Genomic DNA, 19,170 nt, shown 5'->3' with positions numbered 1-19,170 from the left:
CTTGTGTTCTGTTGACGACCAGATGCGTTACGGTATTTTTTAGCGCTTATCTGGGTTCTGCTCGTATTTCGGCCCGTGTTTGCAACGAACGCATTAAATTTTCCGTACAATTTTACAACAAATTTGAGCAGTTCTTTTTGTCAACAACAAAACCGTCGCGTATCCGATATTGATAGTGATAATAATAGGCGCTGCCTTCAGTGTTATATATAGAGAGCAGATAGCCATTATTATCCAGAGGGATGCAGCCGCCAATTAAATTATTACTAGCAAGCGAACGCATCATCGACATCGAGCGCGCTTCGTTGTTGTTGCTGAATAAATAGAATCATAGCAAAGAATCCAAAACCTAAAAACCGAAACGTTGTCGTTCAATTAAAGTATTATATACATCTAGAAGAAACGTCAAGTGTAATGCATGCAAATTGTTGCTAATACAAGGAACAAAAAAGAAAACCAACAACCCGCCGCCACAATAAAAATACCAACACAACACAAGGCAAAACACACACACACACACATACACATAAGCGCGAAGTGAGCCAATTAAACAAAACTCTACAACACCAACAACAATAACAACTTTATTGACATTTGGCTGCATATCGAAAGGGATTTTCCGGCACACGCCGCGCTATTGGCCACGTAAACCAAGCGCCATCAAGATGCCCAAAATCTATGTGAAAAAGCCCTTGGCGGGTCTCGTCATACGCAATCGAGCGCACAAGAGCAGTATATTCACTGTAAGTACTTCAACATACATACAAACATAGTTCTATATATGTATGTGTGTGCGTAGAAATGTAAGCACAGACATTCCCCCCTTTAACACCTGTGCAACTGATATCAGCACAGTGGTCAATCATGAAGTGGCGCCACTTAGTGTGAATCGATATCGCACAGTTAGTTGCGCAGCGACCACAACGTGTATGAATAAACATACAAAAATTAAAGAATAAGAGTTAATGCTGGTTCTACTCTATTTATAAATTTACAATAACAAAAATATATAGCTAATTATAGCTACCACCGCTAGCAACGCTAGCATAAGAAATTTTTTTAGGCATACAATTTTTGCGAAATATTCAATAAATTTCAATATATTTAAACGATAAATTGAAGAATTCTAAAAAAAACTTTTAATTTCAATCTATTCAAAATTTAAATTAAAAAAAAAAATGATTTATGAAGAAAACAAAAATAAATATTAAATTCGTTCATCAAACAAATAGTTGAAAAGTTATTACTAAAGTTCAAATACAGCAAAACTCATATTTTTAATTTTTCAAATAAATAGATTTAAGCGTGTGTCAATCAATCAGTTCAGCTGCTAAACTAATAAGTGTACGACAACTATATTTAAGGTGCAACAAGCTGTAAGCGATGTTTTAACGCGACCTTCGATGTTCACGCTCATTTATCTATAATTTATGTAAATTGCGCGCATTAGCGTGCGTTCACTGTAGCTCTGAAAAGGCGACGCTGTTATCACACGCGAGTGCTGCGCTGCTCGCTAACGCTAATGCCGTCGTCATGAATCACGCCTCGTGTGTTCCATCGTATTATATTTAATTATAATACGTCGCCTTTAAAGCGACTTTCGAGAGCCTATCAAACAGTTATTTGCTCATTTTAATAATTGTGCTGGCAGTAACATAACAACAGCAATAAGTGCGTTACGTTTTAGTATATAGTATATACCACACACACACATACACATACTCATTCCAAATAGGTGCAATTTAACTGCGTGTGTGTGTGTGTGTTGATGAGCTGTAGACCTCGTGTGTTTTCCCATGAGGCGATTGCTTTATCGTTCAACACTAAGCGATAATATCAGAAAAACTTGGTTTTTTTGAAAATCATAAAGTCACAATCAAAGCAAATAAATGTGACTCTAAAAATACTATAAATGCACCTAAAACATCGATAATATTGCCCACACATTTAATGACCTATAATTGCATGCTAACAATACAGCTAAAATAAACCTCAAACAATATTGGATATTGTTTTATACAATAGTACAAAAGATAAGGGCCAACATTATTCTAGGGTATATTCGTATATGGCATGACTAATCGCCCCTGTCTGACATCAGCTAAACTCGCGTGAGTCGGCGTGCATCGCGCTCTAATTGTAAGCCCAGTAATACTTTTAAATGAATAAACAACAACGACAACAACAGCATTAAAGTTTCATTCCCCAAAGAGCGAGCGAGCGAGTAAATAAGCAAACAATAACAATGTTGAGATATATATCTACACGAAATGTGTGTCTGTGTGTCGCTCTTTAATTTCCATTTCAAGATCTTCGAGGCTGTGTGTCTGTGTCAAAAATTTCATAATCAATTCAAGTTCTTCTTCTTCTGCTGCTCGATTCTGTTATTTGCTCTTTGCTGTGACCTCTCAAACAACCACTTGTTCAATGTGCTGGCCAGAGAAGCTGAAGCAGAAGCTGAAGCTGTTGTTCGAGTCTCGATTCGTTCGAATTTCGCTTTCGCTTTCATTGAAAAGCTGTTCTCTTGCTTCTTTTGTTTATAGTTTCATTTTGAGTGCTTCAAGCTCATTAAGAAACTAATAATCATGTTCTTGAAGTGTGCTTCTGTTCTATAATCTCTAGGGAGTGCATTGAACTCCCTCGATCCTTGGTATTCAATATACTATATATATTTGAACCTTATAATTTGGGTTTTTTCTGCTTCTGGTTTTTCATGGGTGCGACTAATGGAGACATAGCTGCTAAATCAGCTCATACACAAAACACAAAAAAGGAGAAAAAAGTATGCGTGCGCGTGTAAATATTACATTAATCACAATTTGCCACATTCCCGTTCCCGTTCCTGCAAAGTAGTCAGTGGAGCAGTGGAGCCAAGTGCAGAAGGGTCGACACACTGGTGTGTAATTACAAGCCACAAAATGTGGCACAACACTCGCTGGGACTGTGGCAACTTCATTTTAACTTTGCATCAGCTACTTTTACTCTTCTTCCCCCTTTTCTCTCTCTCTCTCTCTCTTCTCTCTCTCTCTCTCTCTCTCTCTCTCTCTCTCTCTCTCTCTCTCTCTGACTCTTTCTATATGCATATTTAATGCTACTGCGTTGACTGCGTGTATTCTACATAGCTTCTAGATAATTAATCGCTAACCGCTGTGCGCTGTGCCTGGGCAGCCAGCTTGCCGCCAAGCACATGAGCAACACACTGCACAACAAAACAATTGGCTCTTAAATTACGATCAACGCACAAACACAATATTCATGGAATTTCGCTGTTGCAAATTTAATATTAATTTCGTTTTCTATATATGTGTGCATTGATTAGTGCAACTAAAGCTTACAACTTGTAGCTTTGTTTGATTTTATGAGAAAACTTAACTTTGAAATAAATTTACTGCTCAGTTTTATATGCCTGACAAATTGTACGTGCGTAACTAAATCTTACAACTTAAAGCTTTGTAAGAAAGACTTATCGAAATCTATATATGGGTAATTCTCTGGTGAAAACTTCGAGTACGACACTATTTAAAGTTAAAAAAAGACATATAAAAAATGTATTTTTATTTTTAATTATAATGAATATTATAGCTCTCGTTTAGCACTTTAATTAGAACTAAGAATGATTATTTTTGGGTTTTAAGTTCCCTCTCGACTCTAAGAATGATTTTGAAATTATTTTTCTGTTTTAAAATAATTGAAAAAATGAATAAATTCGTACAAAAAACAAACAAATTACGAATTAAATATCTTATCGTATGATAAAAGAATTCCTAAATTCAATATTAAGTGTAAATATATGACTAAAAGTTATGAGAATAACTTTCACCTATTTTTTAAATAGTTGCAGCTTATGTTTTTTGCTCTGTAAGTAGTGTCGCCCACATTTTTCGTCAGAGAATTACTCATTTTATTTTTCTATATCTACCTATATATTCGTAGAACTTCAAACTTTTATGCCTAACAAAATGTTCGTGCGTAGCAAAATCTTACAACTTCCAGCTTTGTTAGCTTTACTGGAAAAACAAAGTGTCTAAGTAAATTCCCATTAATAAGAAATATTCATAGAACTGCTCAGATATATTATATATCGTAACATTTTTTTATGAATTGCGACTCGTAGTTTTGTTAATGATATAAAATAATTTAATATCACAAAATATTTTCTATATTTTATTATTTTCTTTTATTTTGAGATAATTTGCTTCTTAGAAACTATACTGATAATTAGAGTATATACAACTAATTGGGCATTCTAAATAATATGACATGATTTATTATATTCCTGGAACTTTTCAGTTTTATCAGCACATTTCCATACGCAATACTTTATATATTGTGTTATTGTAATTATAACCTTGTCATTTTGTTTGTTGATTTAAACATAATATATTCATAGAATGAAGTTCTGCATAAGTTTATTTTAATTTATTCTATTCCTAGAACTTCACTGCTTTATCAGCATACTTAAATTTAAAAACTTAGCTGATAAATTGTGTTAAATAGAAAACTTCTTCCCTCAGTTTGCTATCGAAGTTAATCAACATTCATAAATGCTGTTAAACACTTTTTTCCTTGGCAGCCAAGTGTATGCGATCATTAAGCATACGCCTAGTTGCCCTCTCTATATAGCTACACCCATAACATTCTGACTTTCCTATGCAGAAGAAAAAAAGGGGGAAAAATCTGTACAACCTTGAACTTAATTATTGGCTTTTGGCGCTGTTACTGGATGTCCTTTCGCTTTGCATGTGGCGACAGAGGCAAATTATATATGTATCGTAAGCATGGTCATGTGGCAATTAGTGTCTACTCGGGAAAACTGTGGAAAATTACACCGAACAGACCGAAATACGCTTTAATTACTGTGCGATGAGAAATTAATTGGACATTCTATATATTGCCAGCTAGTTTGGTTTAATTAATGTTTCTTGGTTTCGTTTTTTCTTGACCAATGGAACATAAACAGTAATGATTCCTTTTTTGGTACATTTTTGTGGCCTGCGGAAGCTTTCATTCATAAAACGAACGTAAAGCGCGCAGAAGCCGCAGCGAAAGCGAAATCGCAAAAGGCTCTCTCTCTTCTGAGTATTTTGCGCTCTCTTTCGCTAAGGGCAAAAGCTTTCTCTCGCAGCGGGTGCGCGTGCACGAAATGTGCACTCAACATGGGCAACATGCAACAGAGGCAACAACAACAACAACAAAAAGAACAACAACAGCAACAAGAAGAAGAAGAAGTACATCAACAATGAATAGACAGAATTGCGAATAGCAAAAAGTAAACACAGCAAAGGGAAATGTTGTGGGAAATTGAGAAAGCAGGTTTATAGAGCAAACGAGAGAGAGACGAAAGTGAAACAAATGAAGAAGCTGAGCCAAAACGCATGTGTGTGCGTGGGAGGCCAGCAGTGAAAGTATAGAACAACAAAAAAATGGGATTTCTAATGAAAATAAAGTATACGCCATGTGGCAGCATAGAAGCAGAAAGAGAGTCTCATAAAAAGTATACGCCATGTGATTCGAATAATTTCCGCAAATCAATTCGTGACAAAGTCTCCGCAAGCTAGTTCGTTTGTTCACATAAATTTGGCTAACGCTATGAGCCAAGTAGATGAAAAACAAATATACCGAATGAAAAAAGCTTTGTCGCGTTAAAGCTTTTCGCGTCGCATGCTACTAAAATTGCATAGAAGAGCAGAAAAGAAGGAAAAAAATAACAGCAACAGCAACAACATTCGAATATAAAAAAAAAGCAGCAACACACAGAAGCGAGAAAATTTTCATTGCCCCAGACGCGTTGAGCGAGCAAGCAGCGAGAAAAAGTGAGACGACGACGCTTTTCCAGCTGAGTACGAGGCAGCATGTGGAAAAGCGCACAACACGCTCGGAAACGCTGTCCCAAATTTTATTTGTTATCATCGTCTTTGTCATCGCCGTCGTCGTCGTCGTCGTCGCCGTCTCCGTCGCTGTCGCTGTCACCGCCAACGCAACACAAGAAGCGAAAAAATACAACAAAAATATTAACAAAATAGAAGTTTTGTTTCTTTTATTTTGGGTTTTATTTGTTTATGTTGTTTAAGTTCTTATTGTTGATGTGTTCTTTGGGCTTAGTTACTTTGTTTGCCTTTTAGTTTCGTGTACGCGTTCGTGCAATTAAAAACGAAATCCGGCGTCGGTTAAACGAGAACCCAAGAAAATAAGAAAGAAAAAAATATTCCATGTGCTCGACAATAAAAATCGAAAATATGTTTAAAGTGTAATAAACCAACAGAGATTCAACAGAGAGTGTAGTTGTATGTTGTTGTTCTTTTTATTGCAATGAATATCAATCAGAAAGCAAATACCAATTAACAATGCAGCAAATTGAATGGAAAATTTAAATTTGTTGAGTGCGCTGTTTGTATTTATTTTTGGCTGCCTCGTTACGCAAAAACTGTAACTGTACTTAAAGTGTGCCCACGTACTTGTTGTTGTTTGTTCTTAATGCCATTGTTGTTGTTGCTGTTGCTGTGGCTAAGACTGTCTTCGTTGTTTTTGTGTTGTTGCTGCTGTCTCCTGTTATGCTTTCAACGCTAGTTTCGTGTGTCTGCTGCTCCTTCAGACGACCCATCGTCGCCGTATTCATATACTTACAGACACACACTCGAAACACTCACGCACACACACACACACAGACGCACACACAGACGCAACGCATACGCACAAGCTCGCCAAAGCCTTCGTGTTGTTTTCCTTGAAGAAGGTCACTCAAACAAGCTTCCTCGACGGTCCGCCCCCCTTCTTCCCTCTTTCCTCTCGCATCCTTTTGTACTTTACTTTCACTGCCTTGACCAGCATTGCTTTCGCCTAATGTACTACGAAAATTTTTGCATAATTTGCGCATTTCGATCGCTTCAGTGCAAGCAAACCTTCATTAAAAGTCTTTTGTTATTTCCACCATCTCTCTCTTTTCTGTGTCCTGAAACTGAACTAAACTAAACTGAACTGAGCTCATTGTTGTGCTTGCTGTGTTTATGGCAAATGATTTTGCTTAGTTTTCTTTTGCTTTATGGCCACATCAAAAAAGTCGCATAAAATACCCGCATCTCCCCCGTTGGTTGACCTGAATTGCAACAAACCAGAGAAAGAGAAAGATAGAGTGAGAGTGAGTGAAAGAGAGAGAGCCTAGAATGGTCAACATTTGCATGCAACAATCATGATTAGCGTCATCGTATGCGCAATTCTATTTAATTGCAGGCAAAACCAATTTATTTATTAAATTCTATATATATTTGATTTATTGCGTATACGCAGTGTGGTTAAACTAAATTAAAGCTAGCGCGCTGCTGGTTTCCTCTATATATATATTATTGATAAACAATTTTATTTGCTTAATAAATTCGCAAAACTAGACGCAGTTTTATTTCCCTTTTTATTTTCATTGCTTTGCGGGGGTTGTCAGCTGCCTCGTATGTAACTGCGAACGTAGGTTGTTTGGCTACGTCTTGCGGGTTCAATAAACTTTCGCTGGCAAAAGTGAAAAGAATTTTGCATCACACTTCTCTCTCGGTACTTTTCTCGTGTTTCATTAGCATATTTTCCAGCGCTTGCGAAAAGTCTTATAGGCACACACACACACACATATATCTTCTCTTTCCTTTTAGCTACTCATCTGACATTTTCAGATTGAGCTGGCAACGTTAATATATGACCCCGATTTTCGATATGGCAGAGTAAATATTTTCACAGCCAGCCAATCAATTACTAAGCAGCAGCTTCGACAACTTGCTGCTGCTGTTGCTGAAGAAGGAGAAGCCGGCAAGGGCAACAACAGTGGCAACGTGGCAAGTGGCAGTGGCAAGTTACTGTGGCAGTCTTATGAAACGCCGTTAGATAACACACTGGCATCCATAAATTGTGGCTTGCTGTCGTTCGCTTGTCGTTCGCTTTCTTTTGTCTGACTCGCAGCAGTTCATAAACAGCTTCGGTGGCTAATGCGGCGTATGCGCAATGTCGCCGCCGCCGCAGTCTTCCCTCCCTTCGCCCATTGCCTTTGTCTTTTGTTGTGCTGTCAACTGCAAGCTAATATATACAGTTAGCTGTTATCCTTTAAAGAACACAAGCCTGTCGTCAACGAGTCTGTTGAAACAATATGGAAAAAGGGAATTTCTGCAGCTCGCTTTTCATTATACATTCCGCTTTAGTTTCAGCTCATTTTCCAAATCAATTTACGATGATATATTATGTACATATTATATATATATTCTCTTTCGCTGACTCACAATCCAGATTGTCCTTTTGCACAACTTTTGGCATTGTCCTTGGCTAAAAATGTTTATTTTAACCGGCATTTTGACTGTCGCTTTGCGCAAATTAGAATTTTATTTGTCGCGTTTTTTGGCACTGCTGCCAAGACACAAAAAACAAAAAAAAAAACCGAACCGTATAATGCGCTGTGTTGTATGCAAATTAACTGCCTGCAGCGCTTTTATTGTTGTCAACAGTTTTGCGAAGGTGCAACAACAGAGTTTGAGTAGAGCAAAACATGTTTGAATTGCTCGTGCTTCGCCTCTTTTTTTTCTTTTTGATTTGCTGTCGCGTTTTGGGGCATGTGAGTGTGGCACATGCAAGGTCAGTTTCGTGATTCAGCCTGCAACATCATCGCAGTTAATCAATATAGAAAAAAAACATGAAAGTAAGCTACTGTCGAGTGTGCTTGACTGTGAAATATCCGCTACACGTTTTGAAAAAAAGCAGTATTATTCTTGAAATATACTAAAAATAATATACCGCAAGAATACCTAAATAAACCATAATCTATATTTGGTGTATTGATAAAATATATCAAATCGTCAGCCAACAAACCTCCAAACTAAAATACACCAAAGGTTTTTTTTGGGTATATTAATATAGAAATTAAAAAATAGTGCAAAAATATACCAAATTGTCAGCCAAAACTACCAGGGTTTGTTGTAAGTAGGCGTTTTTTCCCATAAAAAAGTTTTCTGATCGCCACCAAACGTTCAAGAATCATAAAGATTATAGTTATTAATGTATGTATTAAAATTGAAGACTCTAGCTTCAAAACTACGCTTATTATTCAATTTTTGTCAGCGCAGAAGTGGGCGTGGCCAAAAAATCTAAAAAAAACTTGATCGGCGAGCAAGCAAAAGAAATGCTGTCGAAAAACAATTATATCTATATCTCTTATACTCTCTGAGATCTATGTGTTTATACGGACGGACGGACAGACAGACAGGCGGGCATGCCTATATAGGGTTGGCTGTCGACGCTGATCATGAATATAGGAGGGGTTAACAAGCAAAAGGAATCATCTCTGACCCCATAAAGTATATATACAAAGCTATAACACCCTTCTACACTATGGGGACCGGGTATCAAAACACAGCCCTAAAACAGAACTGAATGAATGAAGCCTTGCACTTGGCCACGTTTTGTGCTGCCAATTTCGTTTTGGTTATTTTTTTGTTGCGCTGCAAACCAATTTCTGCCCCTTTTTCGGTCGCTGGGCGTTGACATCCCGCTTTGCCAATTTATATTGAGAGCTTCCTTTTAGCATCAGCAGGATTTGATTTGATGTGGCTGCAATTTCCTCCCCATTTTCCCCCGAGTTAGATAACTCGGCCCCAAACTAAAATCAATAAAATGCACATTCATCATCTAAATGGTTCGCTATGAAATTGTATGTGTGTGTGTGTGTGTCGTTGGCACCTATTGGCTTTCCCTTTGGTTGGGCCGAAAGCATTGCCATCGCAGCTTGACACTTTCTGGCCACGTTGTTGACAAACTATTTTTAATATTGAAAGGCGGCAAGCTGCGCTGACAGCACGCGCCACAGCTTTTCTACTATGTGTATAACAGGAGCAAACTAGTTTTGGGATCGTTAAAAAGGCCCTGGGCTGATTTATGCAGCAGATAACATGCTATTTAGGTTTATGTCTATTGATTGTGTACTTGCCTCGCAATTTCACTATCATTTAACTACTTATTTATAGCCGAGTTTTTGGCGCAAGCAATCTTCTGACCTCACGCACTGCACGGCGCAATGCGCTTTCAATTGCCACCCGAAGTCCGCTCCTGTTGTGTGTGCACGAGGGCACATTACGTATACGTAACGTTAGCAGCCTGTCGTTGTCGTCATTGCATGAATTGAATTGAATTTGAGCATCGTTTGCTGCTGCTGCTCTTGCTGCACATTCATTCAACCTTGAGTTTATTTCTTTTTCCCTTTCTTTCTCTTGCTTTCCATAGGTTTTCCATTGAATAGCAAAGCAAAGCCAAAAGCATTCATCAAATGCTTAGATCAACAGTTATCAAGAACAGTCTGCGGCATTTATCGATTATTACTTACAATTAGTTGGCAACTGCTTTTTATACCATATATATTGTTCTGTATCCTTTTAATCTGTCTGAGACTCGTTGATTAATTTGCGCGTCCCGACAAAAGTTTTAATGGACTTTTGGGTAAATTGAAATTGTGATAACTTGAGCTGGCTGTCGTCTCCGCTCCCCCGCGCGCTCGCTTCCTCCGGATATGTTGTCATTGGCTCGTAGATACACAGCAAATGACAGCTCGCTTTGTCTCTGTGTCTCTGTGTACATTTGTGTCTTTATCGATGTGTGTGCGTTGCACCTTGCCCCAGTTTGCTGCACAGTATTTCAGCCTTGTTAAGTGCGGCAAACTTTAATTTTCGCAAAACTGTACAATTGCAGACTTTTAGGCGGGTGGGAAAGAAAGAATGCCTGACTACTTACATACGCTACCGCTTTTTATTTATGCATATCAATTATTTAGCAGGCCGCAGCACAAAACACAGCCCAAAACTTGACCTTGCCACGGCAGGCAAACCTTTTTTGCTTGCGTGTTTTTTAGCTGCTATACCTGAACCAAACAAGTATGCAAACAACAGCAACACAGAACAGAGAAAAAAGAACAGCAAAGGGCGACACACGTGTGCGACCAGCACACAGATTAATTAACGGCCCAAAGTGCTGTCAAATAGATGACATTACGTATACGCCATGGCATTAGCTCATAGCGCACTTTGCATATGAAGCACGATCGAATGATCAGCCAAAAAGTAGACTACATTTACATGCTCTTTGCATTTCTTTCAATACAGGGTATCTAATCGCTGATTCTGTCATTTTCACAAGCAAACAAAAAATGATTTTGACAATAATGTAATGGGAAACACAGCAAAAAATAAATGTTGCCTTTTTCCTCTGTCATTCTCGGCTGTTTCCCGTGCACAAATTGTTACGACATCGCCGGCTTTTTATTTTTTCTGTTTTTGGCTTGGTTTTGTGGTTGCTCCCGCTTCATATGCTGATCTTTGTCAAGGTCATTTTGGGCAACGGAGATGCATAAACAGCTTATGTTTGTGGCATACATACCTCACTCAGTTAAACAAATAATTAACTCACAACAGTTTTCTTATCTTACATTTTGTCATTCTTTTGTTGTGTATGATTAACCCGCTTTTCGTTTCATTTTGTGGCACTGCAACTGGGCAGCGTAGCTCGTTTAGTTATGTTTGCACTTGACCTCATTGTCTTTTATTCTTTATACACATTTATTTATTTATTTAGTTTTTTTTTTTATTTTTTGTGTACTGTTTGCGATCTCTCGTGGGGTGAGCACGTCGCTATGATTTATACAGTTTGGCCAGTTATTTTTATGTCTTTTATCTAATTCGACATAGAACCTAAGCAACAGTCGCCTGTTTGACTCACGCAGCTTTGTTTATGCAGTTTGATTTCACGATAACTACAAACATAGTACTTGCTACTTGGACACATTAAATGACTAATTAAATATAGCCAAGTTTATCTTCAACTACGTGTGGTTCGCCATTTCTATTTTATTTTTATTTTACTCTTTTTTTTATGAGCTGTGCCGCAGCCACTTGATGTTCAACTGCTGTTGCCGATCATTAGAATTTTACGGCAGCTTTTGTTGTTTATGTTTATTTTAATTTGCTGTGTTGCTCGGCTGTAAGTTTGTCAACAGCCCGCATAAACACTGAACTAAAGTACTTCTATCGTTTATTTAAAATATTACTTCTAGTGCATTTGCATTTGCTTGAGGTACACACACACACATATGCTATGTGTACTTTGTGCACGTGTTGCGCGAAATTTCACTCAATTCCACAAACAAATGTTATTTGAGCGTGATTTTCAGTTTTAATGGGATCCATTAGTGCCAGTTGTTGATACCCTATAAACAACTATTGACTTTGGTATATAGGTTTATAGAGTTTGAAAATGAATGATGATTCAGAACGATTTTTGTTTGCAGTATTTTCGTGCTTTAATGTTGTCTACTTGCATTTTCAAATATAGATTTTTCATTGATTGAACTTTTTTTTTAATAAATGGTTTAATTAGAAATGTAAAGAGAAAAAAAAACGATGCTAGGAATGTAATATACAATTTTTAAAGAAAACTATTTGCAAAAAAGCTGGCAATTATAGTTTTACGTTACAGCACTTAAAATTCTAAAGATTCGTTGCATCACAGTTAGCTATTTTTGAACTATTATTAAAGGTATATAAAAAACCGTTATATATTTTTTAGTGCACTGTTATTTCAAAGTTCACAGCTGTAAGCTGAAAGACTTCATTGGTTTTTAATTTATTCAAATATGAATTTTTATCTGATTTTTACACATTTTTTTTTTACATTTTCCTCTACATTTAAACGTAAAGAATTTTGAAATTTGTTTATTCATTGCATCACAGTTAACTTTGTCTGTTTAACTGGGGTATTTCGTTGTCCAGCTATTAAGTGAAACGTAATTTACAACTTTTGAACGAAAAATATTTGCAAAAATCTTATAAATGTAGAAATCACATCGAATTTTCCTATTTATTCGCTGCTTAGTTGCGTCTGCTTACCTAGGGTATTTTGTCGTCGATCCTTCTGCTTTGCTTTCAAATTCACTTTGTTAGTTTTGTCTACGAAATCCGTTGCGCAGCCTCAAGCGCAAGCTCACTGCAGATCGTTTATTCTGCCCCAGTTATTCTCTCACTCTCTTGTTCTTTCTCTCTCTCTCTTGCTCTCTCGTTCTTCTGTATTATTCTCTTTTGTTGGCATTTTCGTTTAGTGCTGAACGCGCATGGAAACCTGGCAGACGCTTCGCTCAACGATTGTTTGCAAAACGGGATTTTTTTTCTGCTGTTGTTGTTTTTGTTTTCTGGGGAATTTTTATTGTAAATAAAAGAAAATAAAATGATACGAATATTTTGAAATTGTGTCGTGATGATCAAAGTTTGTTGGAAATTCACATGTTGTGTCAAAATTCCAAAATCAAATCGTTGTTGCCAACCACCCTGTGAAAAGATAAATTTCGAAATTCAACTCTAGTTAATTTTGGCTCGTTACTTGCAAACAATCGTAAATTATTGTGTCTCTCATATACTTAGATATCTCTACATATGTTTTTCGGCAAGTATCAGTCAATTTGGACCACAGTTTGTTTGTTTATTCATTTCATTTCATTTGATATTTTTTGTTTAATCAAATTGTTCCAGGCATTGCCATAAAATGCAAAGCTTTCTTTCTTTCTTTCTTTCGTACACAAACAATTTGATTGGCATTTTGAAAAGCGATTTAGCTGCCGCCTATTTTGCATGCTAATTGCTGTATATAGACTAACTAAGTAACACTTAGTTAGTACTTACTAAGTGACTTATGCCTCGTTTGCTTGTCCATTCAATTGGCATTCGTGTGTTAAGTTTGCACAACAAACCGAAAATAGACGCAACGACAAATTGGAATTTAACGACTTTTGAAACCCTCAACTGTTCGATGCGAATTTTATTGCATACTTGACGGGGTTGTTAATCGATCCGAATACGAAATACGATCGACCATAAATGATCTGTTTTAAGCCTTATTGGCTTCATAAGTAGTTATGGGCGATTAAAAATTGCATTCGCTATAAAGTAAGACTTTATATGCACCCACGTAAAGCAGTTTATTCTCTAGAATATGAGCCATAAAATTGCAATATTGTTTTGGTCATTTGTTTAGTATCTGATGCGAACATTGCCAATTATTAGCCAACTGTTTTTTGGCCACTTTGCCAAGTCATTGCAAGGGCAGCTGAACTATGAAATGAATAAACGGCAACAACAAACGGTTCGAGAACGGAAACAACAACAACCATAAACAATGATCCACTCGTTTTACAGCCAGAAAAGTGCCTGAAAGTGAAGAAAACGAACTGGATTTTCATATTATATCATTTTAAATGCTTCGACTGCATAAATGATATGCGAAACGTGTGCAATTATTACTACGACAAGAAGTGAAGTTGGGACCTGGTTCTGTGATCTGTGATCTACATATGCTATGTTCCTAGCCAATATCGTTTGATTATCAACGTTACCACACACACACACATGCGGACACGTGGCAATGGAAATTGGTGTGATAGCTGAGCCAGCGTTAAAGAGTGCAATTAGTAATCGAGCAAAGCGACGGACGACGTCGGCCAACTGAGTTTTCATTCATCACTTTTTTTGTTGTTGGCAAACGAAACAGCGAGAAATAGCGATCAAACGAGAGACAAGAAATCATCGAAAGAGCGATAAACATGCGGAACGGTTTCAGCAATGCCATGCGGCAGCCCACAGAGGATAATGCGCACAGCAGCTTTGAGCTGGATGAGCATGAGCCGCAGCTGGAGGCAAGCAAAGCGACTGCAACCAGCAGCGAGCAGAGTAGCTTGACAGCAGGAGCAGCAGCAGCCAACACAACCACAAACACAGCCAACGACAGCAGGACAAAGCAGGACGAATCGGATATAAGCGATCGAACGGATACGCAGAGCACGCACAGCAGCAGCTCAACGCCAACCACAGCGGATGTGGCCGATGTGGCAGCCGATGCGGAAACCATCAACTCGTTGCCCCTCTCCCCGGCCATCTATGGTCGGGGCGGTCAGCTTGTCAAGCGTCATTCCTCCACAACCAAGCAGCAACAAACTGATAATCTTTCCGCTTCGATAGCCACAACCAGCGATGTGCCCGACCAGGATAATGTGCCGACGGTAAGAAGCCAAGAGGATGCTGCATCAACATCAGCATCAGCTGTTAATGCCTCTCCTGCATCTCTTCTGCAGTCATCACGGTATGCGGCCACGCATCCCAGCGCTGCGATTGCCGAGACAAACGCACCGATTGCCAGCAATACCAGAACATCAGGCGGCACACATCGACGCACTCTCTCCTCCACATCGTACATCTCGATGCGTTCACAACTGGGCGCCACAGGAGCGACAACGCCGCCAGAGCCGCCGCGACGCAATCGTTTCTTTGAGTGGATACGCGTCGTCTGTAAGATGTGCTGTTGCAAGGTTTGTCACGAGGTTTCCACTTTAAATTGTTTAGCAATAAGTTGCGCTGATTGATTGACAGACAGACCTCTGTTTATATAGTATATTATACATTCAATAGTATTATTCATATACAGACAGTATAGAGTATATTATAAACGCAATAGTATTATACATATCTCACTTTATATACTAAATATGTTCATAAATTCTTTTGCTTAGACAGACCTCCGTTTATATAGTATATTATACACTCAATAGTATTATTAATATACTATAGTATTATTCATATACCTCACTTTATACTATATACTACATATACTCATTGATTTCTTTTACTTTCTGCTCCACAGAGTTCGGGAATTGGCGAGCCAAGTGTGCATCATGCGCTGGTTGTGATATTTTTAGAGTTCTTTGCGTGGGGTCTGCTCACCATGCCCATTATATCGGTAAGCTACTGGAATATATTACTAATTCAGAATCTTTTTTATCACAAATTCTCTTCTTTGCAGACCCTGAATCGCACTTTCCCCGATCACACGTTCCTTATGAACGGCCTGGTGATGGGCATCAAAGGCATACTGTCATTCCTATCGGCGCCATTGATTGGCGCTCTGTCCGACATTTGGGGTCGCAAATTTTTCCTATTAGTCACAGTATTCTTCACTTGTATGCCCATACCGTTGATGTGCATAAATACCTGGTGGTTCTTTGCCTTGATCTCAATTAGCGGCGTTTTTGCCGTCACCTTTTCGGTGGTGTTCGCTTATGTGGCCGATGTGACCACACCGGAGGAGCGCTCCAAGGCGTATGGCCTGGCTTCGGCCACATTTGCGGCCAGTCTGGTCATATCACCCGCACTTGGCAATGCTCTGATGGACATGTATGGCGATACGTTGGTCGTCGCCCTGTCCACAGCGATTGCCGTGCTGGATGTCTTCTTCATACTGGTTGCGGTGCCGGAGAGTTTGTCGGAAAAGATGCGGCCAGCATCGTGGGGTGCGCCCATCAGTTGGGAGCAAGCAGATCCCTTTCTGGTAAGTTCAATTAACATTATTCCAAACTGTTCTCTTTACTAACTTTGTTTTTGTTTGTTTTACAGGCACTGCGCAAGGTGGGCACAGATAAGACCGTCTTAATGCTGTGCTTAACGGTGCTGCTTTCCTATCTGCCCGAAGCTGGCGAGTACTCCTGCATGTTTGTCTATCTGAAGCTGAAAATGGGCTTCAACTATGTTGAAGTATCCATTTTCATTGCTGTCGTTGGCATTCTCAGCATCACAGTACAAGTTACGCTTGGCTCTTTTATGAAGTGAGTGAGGAAATTCTTGCCAAGTTTGCTATAACATATTTTATGCTAATGTTGTTTGTTTTTTCAGAGTACTTGGCGCCAAGCGCACAATCATTGTGGGCCTAGCCCTTGAATTAGTTCAACTGCTTTGGTATGGTTTGGGCAGTCAAAAATGGCAAGTACAAAGCAAACTTTAAATGATTAAACTCTTAATTGATGTGGTTTCTTTATATCAGGATGATGTGGTCAGCTGGCGTTGTCGCTGCCTTGGGATCTATCACCTATCCAGCTATAAGTGCATTTGTATCACTTTATGCCGCTCCCGAAAGTCAAGGTAAACACACACACACACATTGCTCTCACAAGTTGTCTGTTTATTTACAATACTGTTTATTTTTTAGGTGCCGTTCAGGGAATGATCACCGGCATGCGAGGCCTGTGCAATGGCTTGGGACCAGCGGTATTTGGCGTCATCTTTTATTTGTTTAATGTTGACTTGAATGTCGATCAAGATTCCTATGTGAAGAGCAGTCATACGAGTGTTGAAAAAATCTCACATCATGTGCCGGGGCCGCCGTTTGTCTTCGGTGCATTGTGTGTCTTCTGTGCCATTGTCGTGGCTGCTTTCATACCCGAGGGCCAGCAAACGACATTGGAAAAGAAACGTAAGGATGAGCCTGATAAGAGCGGAGTAAACACATAATATTGTGTGCTACTTCCGGATGATATCATCAATAATAGTATATAAAAATTGAAAAGTGTTTGTTGTGTATTGATACCAATTGTTTTTTTGTTTTCATTTCCGTCTATCTATTGGCTTATCAATTCCAAAACCTGATCCTGTTCCTACTACTGCTGCTTCTACCACTGGATTTTGTAGGTGCCTCGCTTGATGTGCAGTACGAGATCGAAACTGGCCACAAAGTGCCCAGCTCGTTGGCGCCTCTAATACGCTCCGATTCGCTGGCGCAACTGTAGTTCGACATGGCCGACACGACCACGCCCATGCCCATGCCCACGCCCACACCAACACCAATATTGTCACACAATCGCAAAACAGCTGGTGTCTATACAATTTAGTGTAACTGTAAACAACAAAAAAATGCTGTATCTAGTTTTTGCTTTAGTTTATGAACTGCAAACCACATCAACAAAAAATCCCCCAAAAACCCCAGCGCTAAGTTAGGATTTCTAGGTTTACTTCGACTAAAGATGCTGTTATTATTTTCCTTGCCGCGTGTGATTTGCTATTTAACAACAAAAAAACAACAACAACTAACTGTAATTGTGCACGACCTCAGAGTTATTTAAATAATAGTATGATTGTATGTATTTTACGAGTATATTTTACACTTCACGTTTAGTTAATTTTAGAGTCGATCCATTCTTCTTATTTTTCGTGCTTGCCTCGTGGCCCGCTAAACAAATTAATTTTCGAATTCAATTGAATGTAACATCACAGGAACAAGTGTTTTTTAGCATACATAAACACACTCTCTTTTTTTATTATTTTTATATATATCAAAACAAAAAACTGCCAAATAAACAGAAGAAATACAATTATTATTATTTTTTTGTGAGATGTGCAGCACAAGAAATCTATTTCGGGTTATATCAAATGTTTTTTAGGCGGCCACAAATAACAATTGTACACATATATTTATATAAACAAATATATTTATATATAGAATTGTTTAATTGATCAGTAATATCAGTAATCCGCAGCATTGTTCATGGTTTGTTATATTTACGCGTAGAAGACACAACAAATTATTAAATTATAGATTTAACTGTGTAGTAAGCTTTACTTTGCAAATTTTTAGTGTGATCTGAGGAACATAAGAGTCAAACTGTTCGAGTCGAGTCGAGTCGTAAACGAAAAACAAAATAAATAAAACGCAAATAATACAAAAAAATATATAAATCTAATAATAAATCTGGAGCTATAGATTTTATTTTGTTAAAACAAAATATAAACTGAATTATTATTTACAAATTAAACAAGGCTTAGCGTAATACAAAAAAAAACCGGAAACAAGTGCGTATGTGTATAGTACTAAGTAGATGTAAAGTATTTGCACCTGCAAAGTTTCACAACTTTCGATATAAATACTGTAATACTGTAGACATAATATAATAATAATAATTATAACTATAATAATAAAACAAAATAATAATTATAATAATAATGCAAATATATATGTATAAAAGTATATTTTTGATTTTGATGAAACGCAATTTAAAAGCAGTTAATGTAAAACTGAAACCAAATTTCTAATGTAAAAATTATATTTAACATAGATTACAAACAAATGAAGAGAAACTGATTGTAAAGCATACAAGTATGCTCTATATACAGATAGACAGACACACACACACACATACATATATTTATTTATTAATACCTAAATGTATGTACTAACATTTGACGCAGTGAATAACAACAACAAGAAAACGAAAACAACATGAAAATAGTGTGAAGCAAAATGATAAAAAAACCAAACAATTATGATAAAAATAAAAACAAAGAAAAACAGAACAAG

General features: G+C 37.8%; 1 protein-coding gene and 1 long non-coding RNA gene across 5 annotated transcripts; one reads left to right on the top strand and one right to left on the bottom strand.

Moving 5' to 3' along the window:
* Window positions 1-28: 28 nt before the first annotated feature.
* LOC133842613 (hippocampus abundant transcript 1 protein) lies at window positions 29-18,655 on the top strand. 3 transcript variants are annotated; one of them, XM_062275790.1, is made up of 9 exons: window positions 6,121-6,284; window positions 14,193-15,052; window positions 15,125-15,358; window positions 15,691-15,786; window positions 15,850-16,374; window positions 16,440-16,648; window positions 16,716-16,802; window positions 16,864-16,961; window positions 17,029-17,469. In XM_062275790.1, the coding sequence occupies exons 2-9, from the start codon at window positions 14,597-14,599 to the stop codon at window positions 17,328-17,330; spliced, it is 2,007 nt and encodes a 668-aa protein (XP_062131774.1). In that variant the 5' UTR covers window positions 6,121-6,284; window positions 14,193-14,596; the 3' UTR covers window positions 17,331-17,469. The 3 variants fall into 3 exon arrangements, with proteins under 3 accessions (XP_062131775.1, XP_062131774.1, XP_062131773.1); XM_062275789.1 differs by lacking the exon at window positions 6,121-6,284 and adding an exon at window positions 17,508-18,655 and having other exon boundaries at window positions 17,029-17,292; XM_062275791.1 differs by lacking the exons at window positions 6,121-6,284; window positions 14,193-15,052; window positions 15,125-15,358 and adding exons at window positions 29-743; window positions 17,508-18,655 and having other exon boundaries at window positions 17,029-17,292.
* Window positions 7,076-14,053, bottom strand: LOC133842616 (uncharacterized). Of its 2 annotated transcripts, XR_009894412.1 has the most exons (3): window positions 13,418-13,537; window positions 12,894-13,328; window positions 7,076-7,093 (listed from the first exon to the last, which is right to left on the bottom strand). It is a non-coding gene; the product is annotated as an uncharacterized LOC133842616 (long non-coding RNA). The 2 variants fall into 2 exon arrangements; XR_009894411.1 differs by lacking the exon at window positions 7,076-7,093 and adding an exon at window positions 11,268-12,214 and having other exon boundaries at window positions 12,894-14,053.
* Window positions 18,656-19,170: the final 515 nt, after the last annotated feature.

Source organism: Drosophila sulfurigaster, chromosome 3, assembly GCF_023558435.1.
Source record: "Drosophila sulfurigaster albostrigata strain 15112-1811.04 chromosome 3, ASM2355843v2, whole genome shotgun sequence".
Lineage (NCBI taxonomy): Eukaryota > Metazoa > Arthropoda > Insecta > Diptera > Drosophilidae > Drosophila > Drosophila sulfurigaster.
The sequence above is the reverse complement of the archived record's forward strand: the minus strand, read 5'-3'. Positions and strand labels throughout refer to the sequence as shown.

Bases quoted from the DNA above. Each gene is read 5' to 3' on its own strand.
- LOC133842613 (XM_062275789.1), top strand. From the start codon at position 14,597: ATGCGGAACGGTTTCAGCAATGCCATGCGGCAGCCCACAGAGGATAAT. The intron at 15,359-15,690 runs GTTTGTCACGAG...TCTGCTCCACAG, and splicing joins GTAAGATGTGCTGTTGCAAG to AGTTCGGGAATTGGCGAGCC. The intron at 17,293-17,507 runs GTAAGGATGAGC...TGGATTTTGTAG, and splicing joins AACGACATTGGAAAAGAAAC to GTGCCTCGCTTGATGTGCAG.